This window comes from Microtus ochrogaster, linkage group LG3, assembly GCF_000317375.1.
Source record: "Microtus ochrogaster isolate Prairie Vole_2 linkage group LG3, MicOch1.0, whole genome shotgun sequence".
Lineage (NCBI taxonomy): Eukaryota > Metazoa > Chordata > Mammalia > Rodentia > Cricetidae > Microtus > Microtus ochrogaster.
Window position 1 is genome coordinate 37229806 of NC_022029.1, and position 13470 is coordinate 37243275.

General features: G+C 39.9%; 1 protein-coding gene across 1 annotated transcript in view; it reads left to right on the top strand.

Moving 5' to 3' along the window:
* The first annotated feature begins 6715 nt into the window (after positions 1–6715).
* The window catches only part of Prkd3 (protein kinase D3), a 61196-nt gene continuing 54441 nt past the window's right edge, over positions 6716–13470 (top strand). Inside the window, exon 1 of the mRNA XM_005360772.2 lies at positions 6716–7606. Coding sequence (XP_005360829.1) covers positions 7319–7606 — 288 coding nt within the window. The 5' untranslated portion in view covers positions 6716–7318. The remainder of the gene's footprint in view (positions 7607–13470) is intronic.

Genomic DNA, 13470 nt, shown 5'->3' on the forward strand with positions numbered 1-13470 from the left:
GGGCGGGCGGCCGGGGGCGCCGGCGGCGGCCAAGTTCCGCGGTCCTTGCTGAGGCCAAGTTGGAATCACTCGGCTGCGGTGACCCACCGCGCCCTGCCCCTCGGGGAGTGGGGAGACCCGCCGTTCCCGAGCCCCGCAAACTAGTTCGCTCCCCGGCACCGTGCGGGGAGCCTTCCCGTGTCTTTGCTGCACTTTTTCGTGGTCCTGGGGACTGGAAGGGGCGAGTATCCGGGGTTTGGAGGATGGTGACCCCGGTTTCCTGACTTGCGAGTTGCAGCCTCGCTCTAAGGCGTTCTCGTTCCCCTGGGGAGCTTTGCCCTAAGGTGAAACACCCCCGAATGTGAAGCAATGAAGAAAAAGGAAAAAAAAAAGCACACACGACACGACTCGATTGCGTGTCGGAGGTTTTATTTCACATCATCGAAAATCAGAAGTATAGGCCGTGATGTCTGTAAGCACGAATATAAATCAGGCGACAGGCGACCTGCAGACTTTTCCGTACACAGATTGATGGCATGGACGTAACTGTCCCTTCAACCACGCCCGTCCCCACAGGAAATAAGACTATCACTGTCATCTTTGATTAAAGAGGATAAGTTACAACTCGAAGTTCGTAGGACAGGGCCTTTAAAACCTATAGGCACAAATGAAACAAAAATGTCCTCATCTGTATCCTGTAGTTGCACTAAAAAATACCTTTACGTTATACCTAGTGTTAGTGCTTTAACAATTTTGTTCAACCCACGCTTTAACTTTTAATGCCAAGAGGGCAGACAAACCTACAGATTTGCTTCAAGAAGGCGTCCATGAAGTTCCCAGACTCGGATCTAAGTAAGATTTGCTCTATATAGGAACACTGTCTCCCTCCCAGTTACACTGGAGAGAGATGAAACAGTACTTCAGCCATAAAGTTGCTGGAAGTTTTTTTTAACAGTTTAATTTTAAAACGTCTCACAGGAAAAATCACTATAGGTTTTTCTTCATAGGATAGTATTAGAAATGGCATGGGCCTGAGAACATGAGTTTGGAGTCCTTTTTATAAACCAGGGCAGTTCATGTTTCAGAAGTGCTAAAATTAGGAGGATTTTTTTCTTAAATGTATTTGACAGTTTCATACATTCTGATCACACTTACCTGTCCCCATACCCCTCCCACCCCCTCGCTCCCGCCCCCATACCCCTCCCACCCTCTCCCCTGCCCCCATACCTCTACCACCCCCTCCCAACCCCTCACCTCCGCCCCCATATCCCTCCCACATCCCCCGCCCCCATGCCCCTCCCACCTCATCCCCCGCCCCCATACCCCTCCCAGCCCCTTAAAGTGATGAGCCTTTAATCCTGCCCATTTTAAAAGCTTTCTGTTTTATCGGATGACCTGTTTAAAGTAGACATTACTTTGTGTTTGTACGTTGTTTCGTTGTTTCTCATCTAAACACTGCTACACACACCTTACAATACGTGAAAATTTAAAAGTTGGATGAGTTGAAAAACACCCCTTACAGTAAAAAGGGGGCGGGGAGATAGTTACTGAAGTACATTTTTCACAGAAGGGATCTTGTCTCATGTTTTCAACAAAGTTCTAAAGTTAGAAAAGATATTAACCATAGTGGAATTAGCAAAAGAAACTTGTTCAGAACTTGGCATATAATAATTAATACTTATATGTAATTTGATTAGGCACATAATTGGATTTAATAATCACATCTCTTCTTTGAATCTCTCCAGTTATGTAATTTCAAACTGAACTTGCCTCTTTGGAGCAGTCATTTTGAAAGGAAACATTGGGATATGGTACTTGAGATGTTTTAGTATTAATGTCAATGTAGATGAGAAATTTTCTCTACTTGTGTGGTTGCGTTATAGTGGCCATATGTGAGACGTGCTCCTTGACAACTAGCCAATCAGATTTCTTGGGCAGTACTGCTGCAAAGATGAAGATATATCAAGCTTATCATAACTTCGTATTGCATGGCCAGACTGGTGTTCTCCAATCTGGATATACTTGTCAGTGCCGTGTAGAGAACCTGCCTCATGTGCTGTTTTGGTGTTCTGCCTAGGAGTGGGAGGCCTGAGGTTCAAATGCCACTGCCCCCAGATGAGCAGACTTGGGGTAGGAGCACTCTAGTGGAGCGCTGAGCTCTTAGACAGTGTTAGTTAGTCAGAGGGAAACAGGTTTCCAGAATATGCAGTCAGATGTAGAGACTGCCCCAGAATGGGATCAGTTTTTTAATCTACAAAAATACTTGAGTTTTTGCACAATATATAAGCAAGCATTAAGCAAAGTCAGACATTTGTTGAGGTAAACATGAATATTGACTTCAGTGTTCTGGTCAGTTATGTCACTGAAAATGCTCACGTGCTTTTAACACACTAAAAACAATACATATATGGGAGAAAACCTTGCACTTTATGAGCGTTCCTTGCACACAAAGCTAAATTAAACCTGGGCCACTCTTTACTGGCGGGAGTCAGATAAATATGCTATTACAGAGGAAAAGCGTTTCTTCCTCTTTGCTTTAACATTTGCTGGATGCAAAAAGAATGCTGGCTCTCTTAAATCGTGAGAGCTTCCCTTTGAAGTATTTGATTTGTCGTGTTTTCTGGAATCCTCTTGTTTCCTTGTTTCTTTAGAGAGACCTTCCCTGGGACCCCAGCTGAAATGAAGTCTCCCTGGCATAGATTCTGTTGTATCTCATAGTTTATAATTACCTAGCTACTTATACAAATGTGTGTTTAATGCCTGTGAGTTCCAGAGAGAGCAGTGGCCGTGTCTCTTTCTGCTGCTGCTGTGTGCCTTGAGCCTCTCTCATAGCTGTCTGACAAATACCAGGTGTTCTGTAAGTATGCAGTGAGTGAAACTCCTGCTTTTCCAGCCTCTAATTAGAGACTTGGTTAAGGTTGGAACATACTGTCTGGTGATGAATTGACTGAGGGGGAAGGAAGGTTGATCAGCTTGTGACATTCCCATGAGGTATCACTCAGCCAAATCGCCTAACCTCTGAGGTCTTTCTTTTCCCTTTCCTAAAAGATCAGGCACACTGAGCTCAAAATCCCTTTACTAGCCTATCTTTTGATTCCATTCACTGATGGCAGAATTTGTAAGTTCATTTGAATGAGGTATGTGACCGCTCTCTAAAAGAATGTTTGAAGAATGCCAACTAAACTGTTATAAATTCTTCACAACTAGACAATACTCTTCTGGTTTAGAGGCTCTCATAGCTATTAGAAACAACATCTAATTAATACAGTTTACAAATTAACATGATGTTCTCTTTGTTAACTTTCAAACCCTATTTTCTATTTGAAACAAATACAAAAAAATTAAATAGCATGACCAAAGTTCATGTAAATTAGAATTGTTAGATTTCTTACATATCAACTCAAGATTCCATAAACAAAACAAGAAGAGGGAAAACAGATGGGATGTGTGGGTGGAAGCTGTTAAGACAGGTTCTTAGATATGTATCTACGCCAAAACTTTACAAAAAAAATCACTTTTATACAAAATTATATATAGTTTATTAGGAATTCATGTCAGTCTCATAAATTAGTCAAGTGTGTTATTAGACTGTTACTGTTAAGTAGTTAATATCAAGTGGTCTAATAAAATGTAAATTAATAGGATGATAGCTTATCTAATTGCTATAAAACTTCTCAATGGTTCTAGTACTTAAACCAAGCCAGGTGCTGTCAGTAGTTCACGTGCAGGTGCCAGTGCCAATGGCCCCATGCCAGCAAATGGTGCTGTCGTTTTCCTTGTACTTCTATGCAATTTTTTCTTCCCAAACCTAAAAACCTGTTAACTCTAAACATGGATTACAGAATAAACATAATAGTAAAGACAAGCTAACAGGTGTGCAGATTAATGCTGATGACTCCCAGTGCCCAGAGGACTTGGGTTTGCAGTAGTTCTTTTGGTCAGCCAAAAATTAATTCTATTAACAGCTTATCTGAAGCCTTGGAAACATAGCCCACTCTCAACTTAGCCCACTCTCATGAATGGCTTCTAAACCAGCATTTCTCCATCCTTACAGTGCACATTTAACTTTGAATTTATTTCTGTTAAATTTTACTTGAATTTTATTCTATTTGCTCAGTTTTGTTCAACCTTGAGGATTATATAAGCAGATGTCTTTGTCTTTACCATCTCAAATCTAATGAAAACATAGGACGAGGGGTGATTTGGGGGCATTTCCCCGAAGACTTTGTTGACATACAGGAAATTTCCCTACTGCATTGACACCCAACTCAAACTCACACAGCATATTTATGAAGACAGTGGGGAGAACGTTTTAAATACTACTTTCGTGAGAGTGTAGTCGTCCTGAGCAAGTATTTAGCTTCTGAACTTGTGCTTTCTCAATTTTAAAATGGGTGGTTGTGAGGATTAAGGAGGTAATAGAGGTGTCTAGACCAGTGTCTGTCAGATGGTAAGAGCTCAGTGAAGATTAATGCTTACCTCTTCCACTTGAGGATCTAGTGTCATCTGTATTAGTGTGATAGGCTGATATGTAATCATTACAATATTATCTGGTTATTCATAAATCACTGAATAACAATCTCGGATCTGGCTAGAGGTTTTATCTTTTTTAAAAAAAATTATTTTTTTATTTTATGTGTCTTGGTGTTTTTGCCTGCATATTTGTCTGTATGAGGGTGTCAAATCACTTGGAGTTGGATTACAGACAGCTGTGAGCTGCCACATAGGTGCTGGGAATTGAACCAAGGTCCTCTGGAAGAGCAACCAGTGCTGACCCATCTCTCCAGCCTCTGGCTAAGGAGTTTTGGTTTCTTTGATAATTTCTGACTTGTGCTTACCTGCTTTTCTGTGCTCAGCACTTGAAGCAGCTCTCCCCGTCCCAGTCCATGGCCTCTTCTCTCACCCTGAGCTCTTTCTGCATGACATTCATGGTTAAACTGGCTCACTGCTTTTGCTATATGGGATGAGCTGCATCTTGGTCCAGAGATTTGCACTCACATAAAGTTTTAGAATCTCAACACTCAAGAGGTGGAGATAGAAAGATTCTAAGTTTGAGACCATCCTGAGCTACATGGTGAGGCCAGCCTGGGCTATATAAGTGGGATTCAAAAGAAAAGGCACTGTTAAAAAATAATAATAAAGTCATTTAATTCACTCCTATTCACAAAGTTCAAGTTTCAGTTCTCTGCTTTATGCTTGAAAAGTGGTGGGAGAAGATAAGCAAGATACAAGTTGAGCAATTCTTTCTTGTAATCTCTCACCCGTAGCAACATCCTCTCTGAGCAGTGATTCTCAGTTCCTTGTTATCTTTAAGAAGCTGTCCTTATTATGGAGACAGTGCTTGGGTTCTAATCCCTACTCTGCTTGTTCATAGCCATGTGATACTGGGCAGATTGCATTATCACCTTGTGCTTTGGTCCTTCTCATCAGCAAAATTGCTGTTTCCCTGGTAATTTCAAAAAGTATCATTAGACACATTAGTTAAACATTACTATCAAATTCTATAAAATATGAGATTGAATTCCAAGCATTTGCCTAAATGTCAATATCAGTGCTCATTATCTTTAAATTCTTTTTAGAATCATTTAATTCTGAATTTTCTCATTTGTATTCCGTATCTGTATGGCTTTGTTCTTCTGTCATTCACTTTAATTTAGCTCCATATATTGGTCTCCATAGAGTCACTACACACACTTTGGATACTTCGGTTTTTCATCATTGGAATTGTTTATGGCTACAAAGAACTTAGACGGACTCAACTCTTGTGAGCCATTTTGTTCAGCTGTAAATGGTCATGCCTTTTTCTTTATTTTATTTTATTTTTTTAAATTTTCTAGGCTGTGTTTTCTTTAAAACCATGATGCATAGTTTACTGTGTGGGGGGTTCTTTTTCCTAATGATAGAAATCCCATGATAAATCCACTTTCTCTTGTGTTTCATAATTTATCAACTGTCACTGTTCTTTATTGTCTCCGGTGTATCCCATTTTGCCCTTTTATTTCCTTAGACTTCTGGAAGATATTTGTCAGCAAAGCAGCTCAGGGGTCATATTTTGACAGAATTTGACTCTTGGAGAGGTGCGAGAACTGCCTCGAATCTAGGGCCCTGTGCCTGCTGATGTATTCTTATTAGACTCTTAATATATAAAAACATGAGAGACTACTTAAGATTTATTGTATTGGGAAATTATTTTGAATCTTTTATGCTAGAATTATGAACATTTTATGTCTGTGCTGTTTGGCTTACTTTTCCTGGTTTGTCCCATCTGGTTTTCTCAGTTTCTTATCGTGATTGAATTGTATAGTTGTGGACTACCAGTGTTTGATCTTCACAAATTTAAAATACAATCAATTATAACTGGATGCATAGTATCTTGGTCTCAACTGTTGTGGGAGGGAGAACAGAAGGAGCTCTAGAGCCCAGGAGTTTAAGACTGCTCTGGACAACATAGTGAGTGAAATCCTATCTCCACCCCCACCCAGGGCTCAGGCATTAGTAGTGGTGAGGGATGGGAATATTATTTTAAGTGGAAATCCCTGAAACTATACCTGTAGTAAAAATGACTGTAGTAACAAAAGTACAAATGAGCACCCATTAGGATGCGTTCATGAATTGTAAATATACCACCAGAGATTAACACTAAAAAATAGAGGAATTCTTACATTTTAAACTGATGGCAAATGAATATAAAGCATTAAAACCTTTTTAAAATTTCCTCTAGGTTGACAGTATTTCAGAAGGCACCAGCTTTTCTCCGTGGACCCATTCATCAAAAGAAATATGCTTGTACTATTTTTAAAAGCTTTTTACTTCATCAAAGGGAAGTTCGCTCCCCAAGATGGAAATGAGTACATATGAGAGCGTGGTTTAAGGTGTGGCCATTTGAGGTGTCCCGCCAATCACTGAAGGAAGAGATTATCTGAAACACAGCTTTCAATCAGGAAGATTTTATCTTGACGCAGAGCGGCTGTATGCAGTTTATTTCCTGCAATGAAAAGGAAAAGACAAGAACAGATTTAAAATAACTGAAGATATTTCATGAATAATCAGGATCGGCTCTATTCTCATGATGATAACAGTGATGTGAAGTGAGTTACAGATCTGGGTGTGGTCCTAAAGACAAAACTCTTGATGGGACGGATGGTGAGAGCCATAGGACCTTTTGTGTGTTCCACCCACAGTGACAGAATCTGGCGGCGGCGGCATGAGGGGCTCAGCCCAGGAACTCAGGCAGCTTCCATCTAAATCCAGAAGCACAGTCATTTCTTTACTACTATTATTTTGAAAACTTCTCCAAAACCATTTAAAAAGCGTCTTTTTATAGCTTAAAGAAAGGCAGATGTCTGCAAACAATTCCCCTCCATCAGCCCAGAAGTCTGTGTTACCTGCAACTGTTTCTGCTGTGCTTCCAACTTCTTCTCCGTGTTCAAGTCCCAAGACAGGACTCTCGGCTCGCCTCTCCAATGGCAGCTTCAGTGCCCCGTCACTCACAAACTCCAGAGGCTCAGTGCACACTGTGTCATTTCTACTTCAGATCGGCCTCACACGAGAGAGCGTCACCATCGAAGCCCAGGAACTGTCTCTGTCCGCTGTCAAAGACCTCGTGTGCTCCATTGTTTATCAGAAGGTACTGTGCAAGCTATTTATATCAATAGTTTATTCTAATTAATATGCCTCTCTCACATCCCTATAATTTATGCGTAAAACAATGAACACATTTGGACTCATTGGTAATTTATGTTCTGATTATGAACATTTTGGGCAATGCGCTAATAGACTGTGAGTCAAAAATCTGAAAAGTCTGTTAATGGGAACCTACATCCCAATCTAAAAATAGCACTTACCCCAGAATAGTGTCATTTTATAGTCAAGGGGTTGTATGACATTTCATTCGTTTGCAGGGAAAAAGGTTAGGGGGTAGAGGGCACTAGACATTGAGGTACTTACTAGAAAGGTGGGATACAGAACTGAATCCAATGTCCACCTGCACCTCGGGCTTTCCAGGCGTCCTGTGTTTCACCCTCTTTTATACCCTTTTGCCTTTTCTTTGGATGCTAATAATTTCTCATAGAGGAAATTCAGAATCTACCTAGACTACCATTTAATACAAAAAGGCATACTTTCTTTTCCTCTTGAACAGGCAAATCAATTTTGAATATATTTGATAGATTATTCAAGATGATTGTTTATCATATTAGTCCCCCTCGCCCTATCCTGTGCCATTTTTTAATGGAGCTTGCCTTAGTGGATTAGTGTTTTCTACTTATAAATTATTTATATGGGTTATATTAGTTGATTTTGTTTTATTTTTAATGGACAAGCACTTCAAACAAACTTATAGAGTCTCTATGTGTAAAAGATTTTTCTCAAGCATGAGAACCTAATTTTAGATTCCCATACCCTCTTTAAAAGCTAGGCTTAGCAGTGTGCACCTGCAATCCCAGCACTAGAGAGGTGGAGACAGACCAGCCATGACTGGTCTCACTCAGTGAAATCAGTGAGCTCCAGGTTCAATAAGAGACCCTGTCTCAATCTGTAAGGCGAAGAGCAAATGAAGAAGACATGCAAAGCCAACCCCTGGCCTGTGTAAACACACAGGCATACACATACACCAAGTGTGTGCACAGAGACATACAGTCTCTCAGTGAGATTGATAACTTTGGATTTTAGCTCGTCATCTTTTATTTGACTTTGTATGTTTTATATGATTTGTCATTAGCTTCTAATTTACGAGTAGTTGGCAATCCAAAAATGTTATAGTTAGTGATAATGACCTATGGGCTTGTGTTTTAACAGTGACTTCCTGGTGTAAATATGGCCTAAAGTAAGAGCGACTGTAGACCTGCAGAGTTATCAATTTGTTTCCTTGGGTATTTACTTACTGTGAAGTTTTTAGCTTTGAAGGTGGGGAATTCCTGTTGCCCAGGCTGGTCTCTGGACTCTTGGGTTCTCCTGCCTCTGTCCTCCTTAGCTGAGACAACAGATTTAGACCACCTTGCCCAGACCTGCTTTTTAATAGTTTAACTTATATTTCCCTTTTGTTATATACTACATAAATTTTTCACAAATACTTTTTCAGCTACTTTGTAACTTTTTAAAGTTAAAGGTAATGTGTAAACTTTTGAGAGCATAAGAATTCATAACCACTGTTTTGGTGAAATCTGTTATTCCTTTTTCAGCATTTTAGAATTTTCACCATTTGTTATTTAATTGATAAAAATATGTGTGTGCATATATCTTTATCATATACAGGATATTAAAATATGGATACATTGTATAATGGTTAAGTGAGCTAATTAACTTATTTCTGGTCACTTACACACTTGGATGAACTCATTTACTCCGCATTTATACAAAGGCATACTGATTTTATTTAGAAGTGTTGTGGAATCAGCTCTATTACTTATCTACAGGAAAACTTTGGGCAAGTGGTTTTACTTGTTTGAATAAGTTTGAATTAGATCAGTCAAATCCCTGAGTTGGGATGGTTTCCAGTCTCTGATTATAGCTGTGAGGTCTGGGTCTTCTCTGCAGAAGATGAGAAATGAGAACTGAGTCTTGAGTTTAGATTCTGAGGTTTCCTTCATGGATCCCTGTCTCGTGTTAGATTCTAAAAGGCTGTGTCCATCTTGTCTTAGAGGACCTGCTCTCTAGCCACCCATCTGGTTCCCTGGGTCTGTACAGTGTCGGGTTCTGAAATAATCAGTTGGGTGACACTTGAGTGATTATTTTGAACCTCTAAAGAAGCGTGTATTTCCTTATAGTTGTATAGCTTGATGTTCTTGTGGGACTCCAAACAATGGAATCGGGGTTGTCTTTGACACTCCTCCCTGCGCTTGGGACCCTTTTCCTCCTGCTGGGTTGCCATGTCCAGCAGTGATACGAAGGTTTGTGCGGGGGGAGTTGATCTGAGGGAGACGGGGAGATGGGAGAGGAACTGAGAGAAGTGGAGGGAGGGGGAGCTGCAATCAGTTTGTAATATGTGGTAGAAGAATAAAGGTTTTTAAAAAAGGAAAGATGATATTTAATACTCATAATTTGGGTACCAGATTATCTTTCAAGTTAGTAGAGGTGGCAATCCCTCTGTAAATAAATGCTTTAGATTTTTTAAATAATGCGACACTTACATTAATAGTATTTATAGCTGTATTGTTGGTTTGTCAGATTCTATTCTAGTGTCTTTATACATACTTTTTTAGTTTTTCACAACTTCACTGTGTATGGTGTCACCACAGTTATCAAAAAGGAAATGGAAGCACAGAACCCTTAATAAATTACTTCCCTGGGACACTAAGAATTCAGAGCTTGCATTTTTAGCTGTTGTGCTCTAGACAGCCGCTTTGATTTTTTTTTTCCATTATCAATCATTGCTCATTTGTGAAATGCCTTCCAGTTAAAGAGACTGTACAGCCAGTAACCATAGACTCCAATTCCCTTGAGGCTAACTGTCCTTGTGTGCACAGATGCCTGTATAACAAACTGAAATATATGGTTCCGTTTGTTCTCCATACTAGCTGACATTTGAAACTCGAGAAAGGCGACTGGCACTGGGTCTTTTCACCTAAAACTATTGGGGTGGTTTGATCTGATGGGCATCCTTGCTCTTCTAGTTTCTGCTCTTGATAAACATACTTACGTAGAACTGTCTGAAAATAGACCACTAGTTAAGTTTTAGGAATTAGTTGGACCAGACATTGTCCCTGTCCTTGAAGCATGTAGTATCGTGAGGGAGACACATTGACTAGTCCAACACATGAGAAGTAGCATGGGATGCTGAAGTAAAAAGTGTCTTTGTAGGCTGATGAACAATGCAGAAAGCTGAAGCCAGACAGAAAATAGTATTAAGCTTGGAAATCAAGTAACAAAGAGTGATGAGTTGAAAAAGGTATTCCAGACAGAAGGATTGGGATAAGGAAGAATAGAGGACAGGAAGATGGTAAGTGTTAGCTAGGTAGATGCCTTAGCAGTTGTGAGAGTATATTATTCTTCCAAAGAACCCAAGTTTGGTTCCCAGCACCCACATCAGGTAGGGCACAACCACCTTTAACTCCAGCTCTGGGGAATCTGATACCCCTGGCTTCCATGGGCAACACACACACACACACACACGCACGCACGCACGCACGCACACACAGCGTACACCATACAGACACATGATTAAAAATAAAAGAAATACAAGTGCAAACATTTAGTAAGTGCCTCCTTAGTGTCAAGAGGTTTATATGCATTTAATCCACACAGTAGTCTGTGGTGCATCAGAAGCTTTAATGTACATGAGGTTCATCTGGGAATTCTACTAAAGAGTGTTATTTTGATCGGTATGTTTGTGTGGCTGTGCATTTCTGTTGTGGTGATATTGGTGATCCTTTGCTGTAAGCCCTGTCTTGTTTTCTCTCTTGCTGTGCTAAGACACCAGAACAAAAACAGCTTATAAAATAAAGGCACTTAATTTGTGGCTCATGGTTCCAGAGGGTTAGATTCTATGACAATAATGGTAGGGGCCATAGGAACAGGCAAGCAGGCATGGCAATGGGGCATCCGACTGAGATTTCACATCAGGAGCCACAACCACCAAGCATAGAGGGCTAGTTGGGAATGGCACGGGTTTTTGAAACCTCAAAGCCCATCCCAAGTGGCACATCTTTTTCAACATGGCCAGACCTCCTAAATCCTTCCCGAACAGTTCCACCAATGTGGGACCAAGTATTCAGATATGAGTCTATGGGAGCCACCACAGACCCATAGATGTATTGAGTTAGAATGATATAGGTGATCTTCGCATGTTAAAGGAGGAAATTGAAACCTCAGAAGAAAATAATTTGCTGAAAGTCAGAGATCAAACTTAGGTCTGTCTTAACTCCAAGCCTGCTGTCTTTCCTCAACCACAAAAACATTCACACTTGATCCTTCCAAGAGTAGAGATTTTGCTCAGGTGTTTGTGTAGCCAGGTGAGATGATCATATCTGTCTTGGAGAGTTCAAAAGATGCTAATAAAATGACTTAGCAGGTAAAGGTTTTTGCTGCAGAGCCTATGACCTGAGTTTCCTCCCTGGAACCTACTCCCAGAAGTTACCCTCTGACTTGCAAGTACACACATGCACATGCACAAATAAAATAAATATTAAAAACTTTAAAGTTATTTTAAGATTTTAGATGAGTTAGAGATGAAGTTGGGGGTCACAGGAAATTCACACTGAATGAAACTTGGTATCCTGTTAAACATAAGGCAAGTGCAGAGTGACAGCTAGCATGAGTAATTGGAAGAGTGAAGGTTGATGCTCAGATGGAAGATCCAGAAAGAAAAGTCAACGTGTGTGTGTGTGTGTGTGTGTGTGTGTGTGTGTGTGTGTGTGCGCGCGCGCGCAATTTAATTTCCCCACACTCTAATAAGGGAAGGTTCCTATGTTCTAGGAATTTCTAGGAGGACTGAAGTAGTCTTGTATTTTCAGGGTTTTGCAGGGATGTACATTGGAACCTGACTGTGGAGGGTAGTTGTTTCTTTCAGAAAAACTTCACACCTCTTAGTTCTCTTGTTAGCAAAACTAAACAAGGTTAGAAAACCATGAAAAGGTCTCTTAGTTTGGAGGACCTGAGAGGAATTATCTTAACGGTGAAGTAAACCCATAAGGTCACCACCCTATTTAAAATCAGGAAAGAGCTTTCCAAATTATTTCTTTTGAAAAAATATATTTAATATAGTAGTTATAAACTTTAGATCCCATCTAAAGTTCTGCATTTTTACTTTTCAGTGTTACCAATATACTAGGAATAATTAACCTTGGAATAAAAGATTAAAATTTCATCTCAGAAGGTGTAATTTATAAATTTGTGAGACTTTACACAATAGTGAGATGATTTGAAGTGCAAAATGTGAGATTATTTGAAGTGCCAAAGCTATCAAAAAAGAAAAGGATTTCTTTGGTGGGAAGTTGTATTGATAACAGCATACAATAATATAGGCTGCTGTCATGTATGTACATGCATGCATATATGCATGTGTTACACATTAAACGACAAGTGAATATTTTTAAAGGACAATGATTTTAATATTACCTTCTGGCAACTTTAGACAGAAATGTGGAATGCAGTATATATATTTTTCTCTCTTGAGCTATTTTACAGGATGCTGTTTTTTAAAGATTTGTTTGTTTATTCTCTGTGTATGCTTGATTGTATGGGTGTGCACCATGTCCATACAGTGTGCTTGGAAGCCAGAAGAGAACAAGATCCCCAGAACTGGAATTATCTGTGGATTTGAGCTGCCTGTGGGAGCTAGGGACTGAACCTAGATTCTGTTGGAAGAGCAACAAGTGCTCTTAACCACAGAGCCATCTTCTTAGCCCCTAAATATTTTTTTAAAGACAGATTTGAGGTACTATAACCTGTAATAAACTCCATCACTTCTTTTTTTTTTTTTGCATTTTTTTTATTGAGAAAAGGAAAAAAAAAACAAGTTTCCGCCTCCTCCCAGCCTCCCATTTCTCTCCCCCT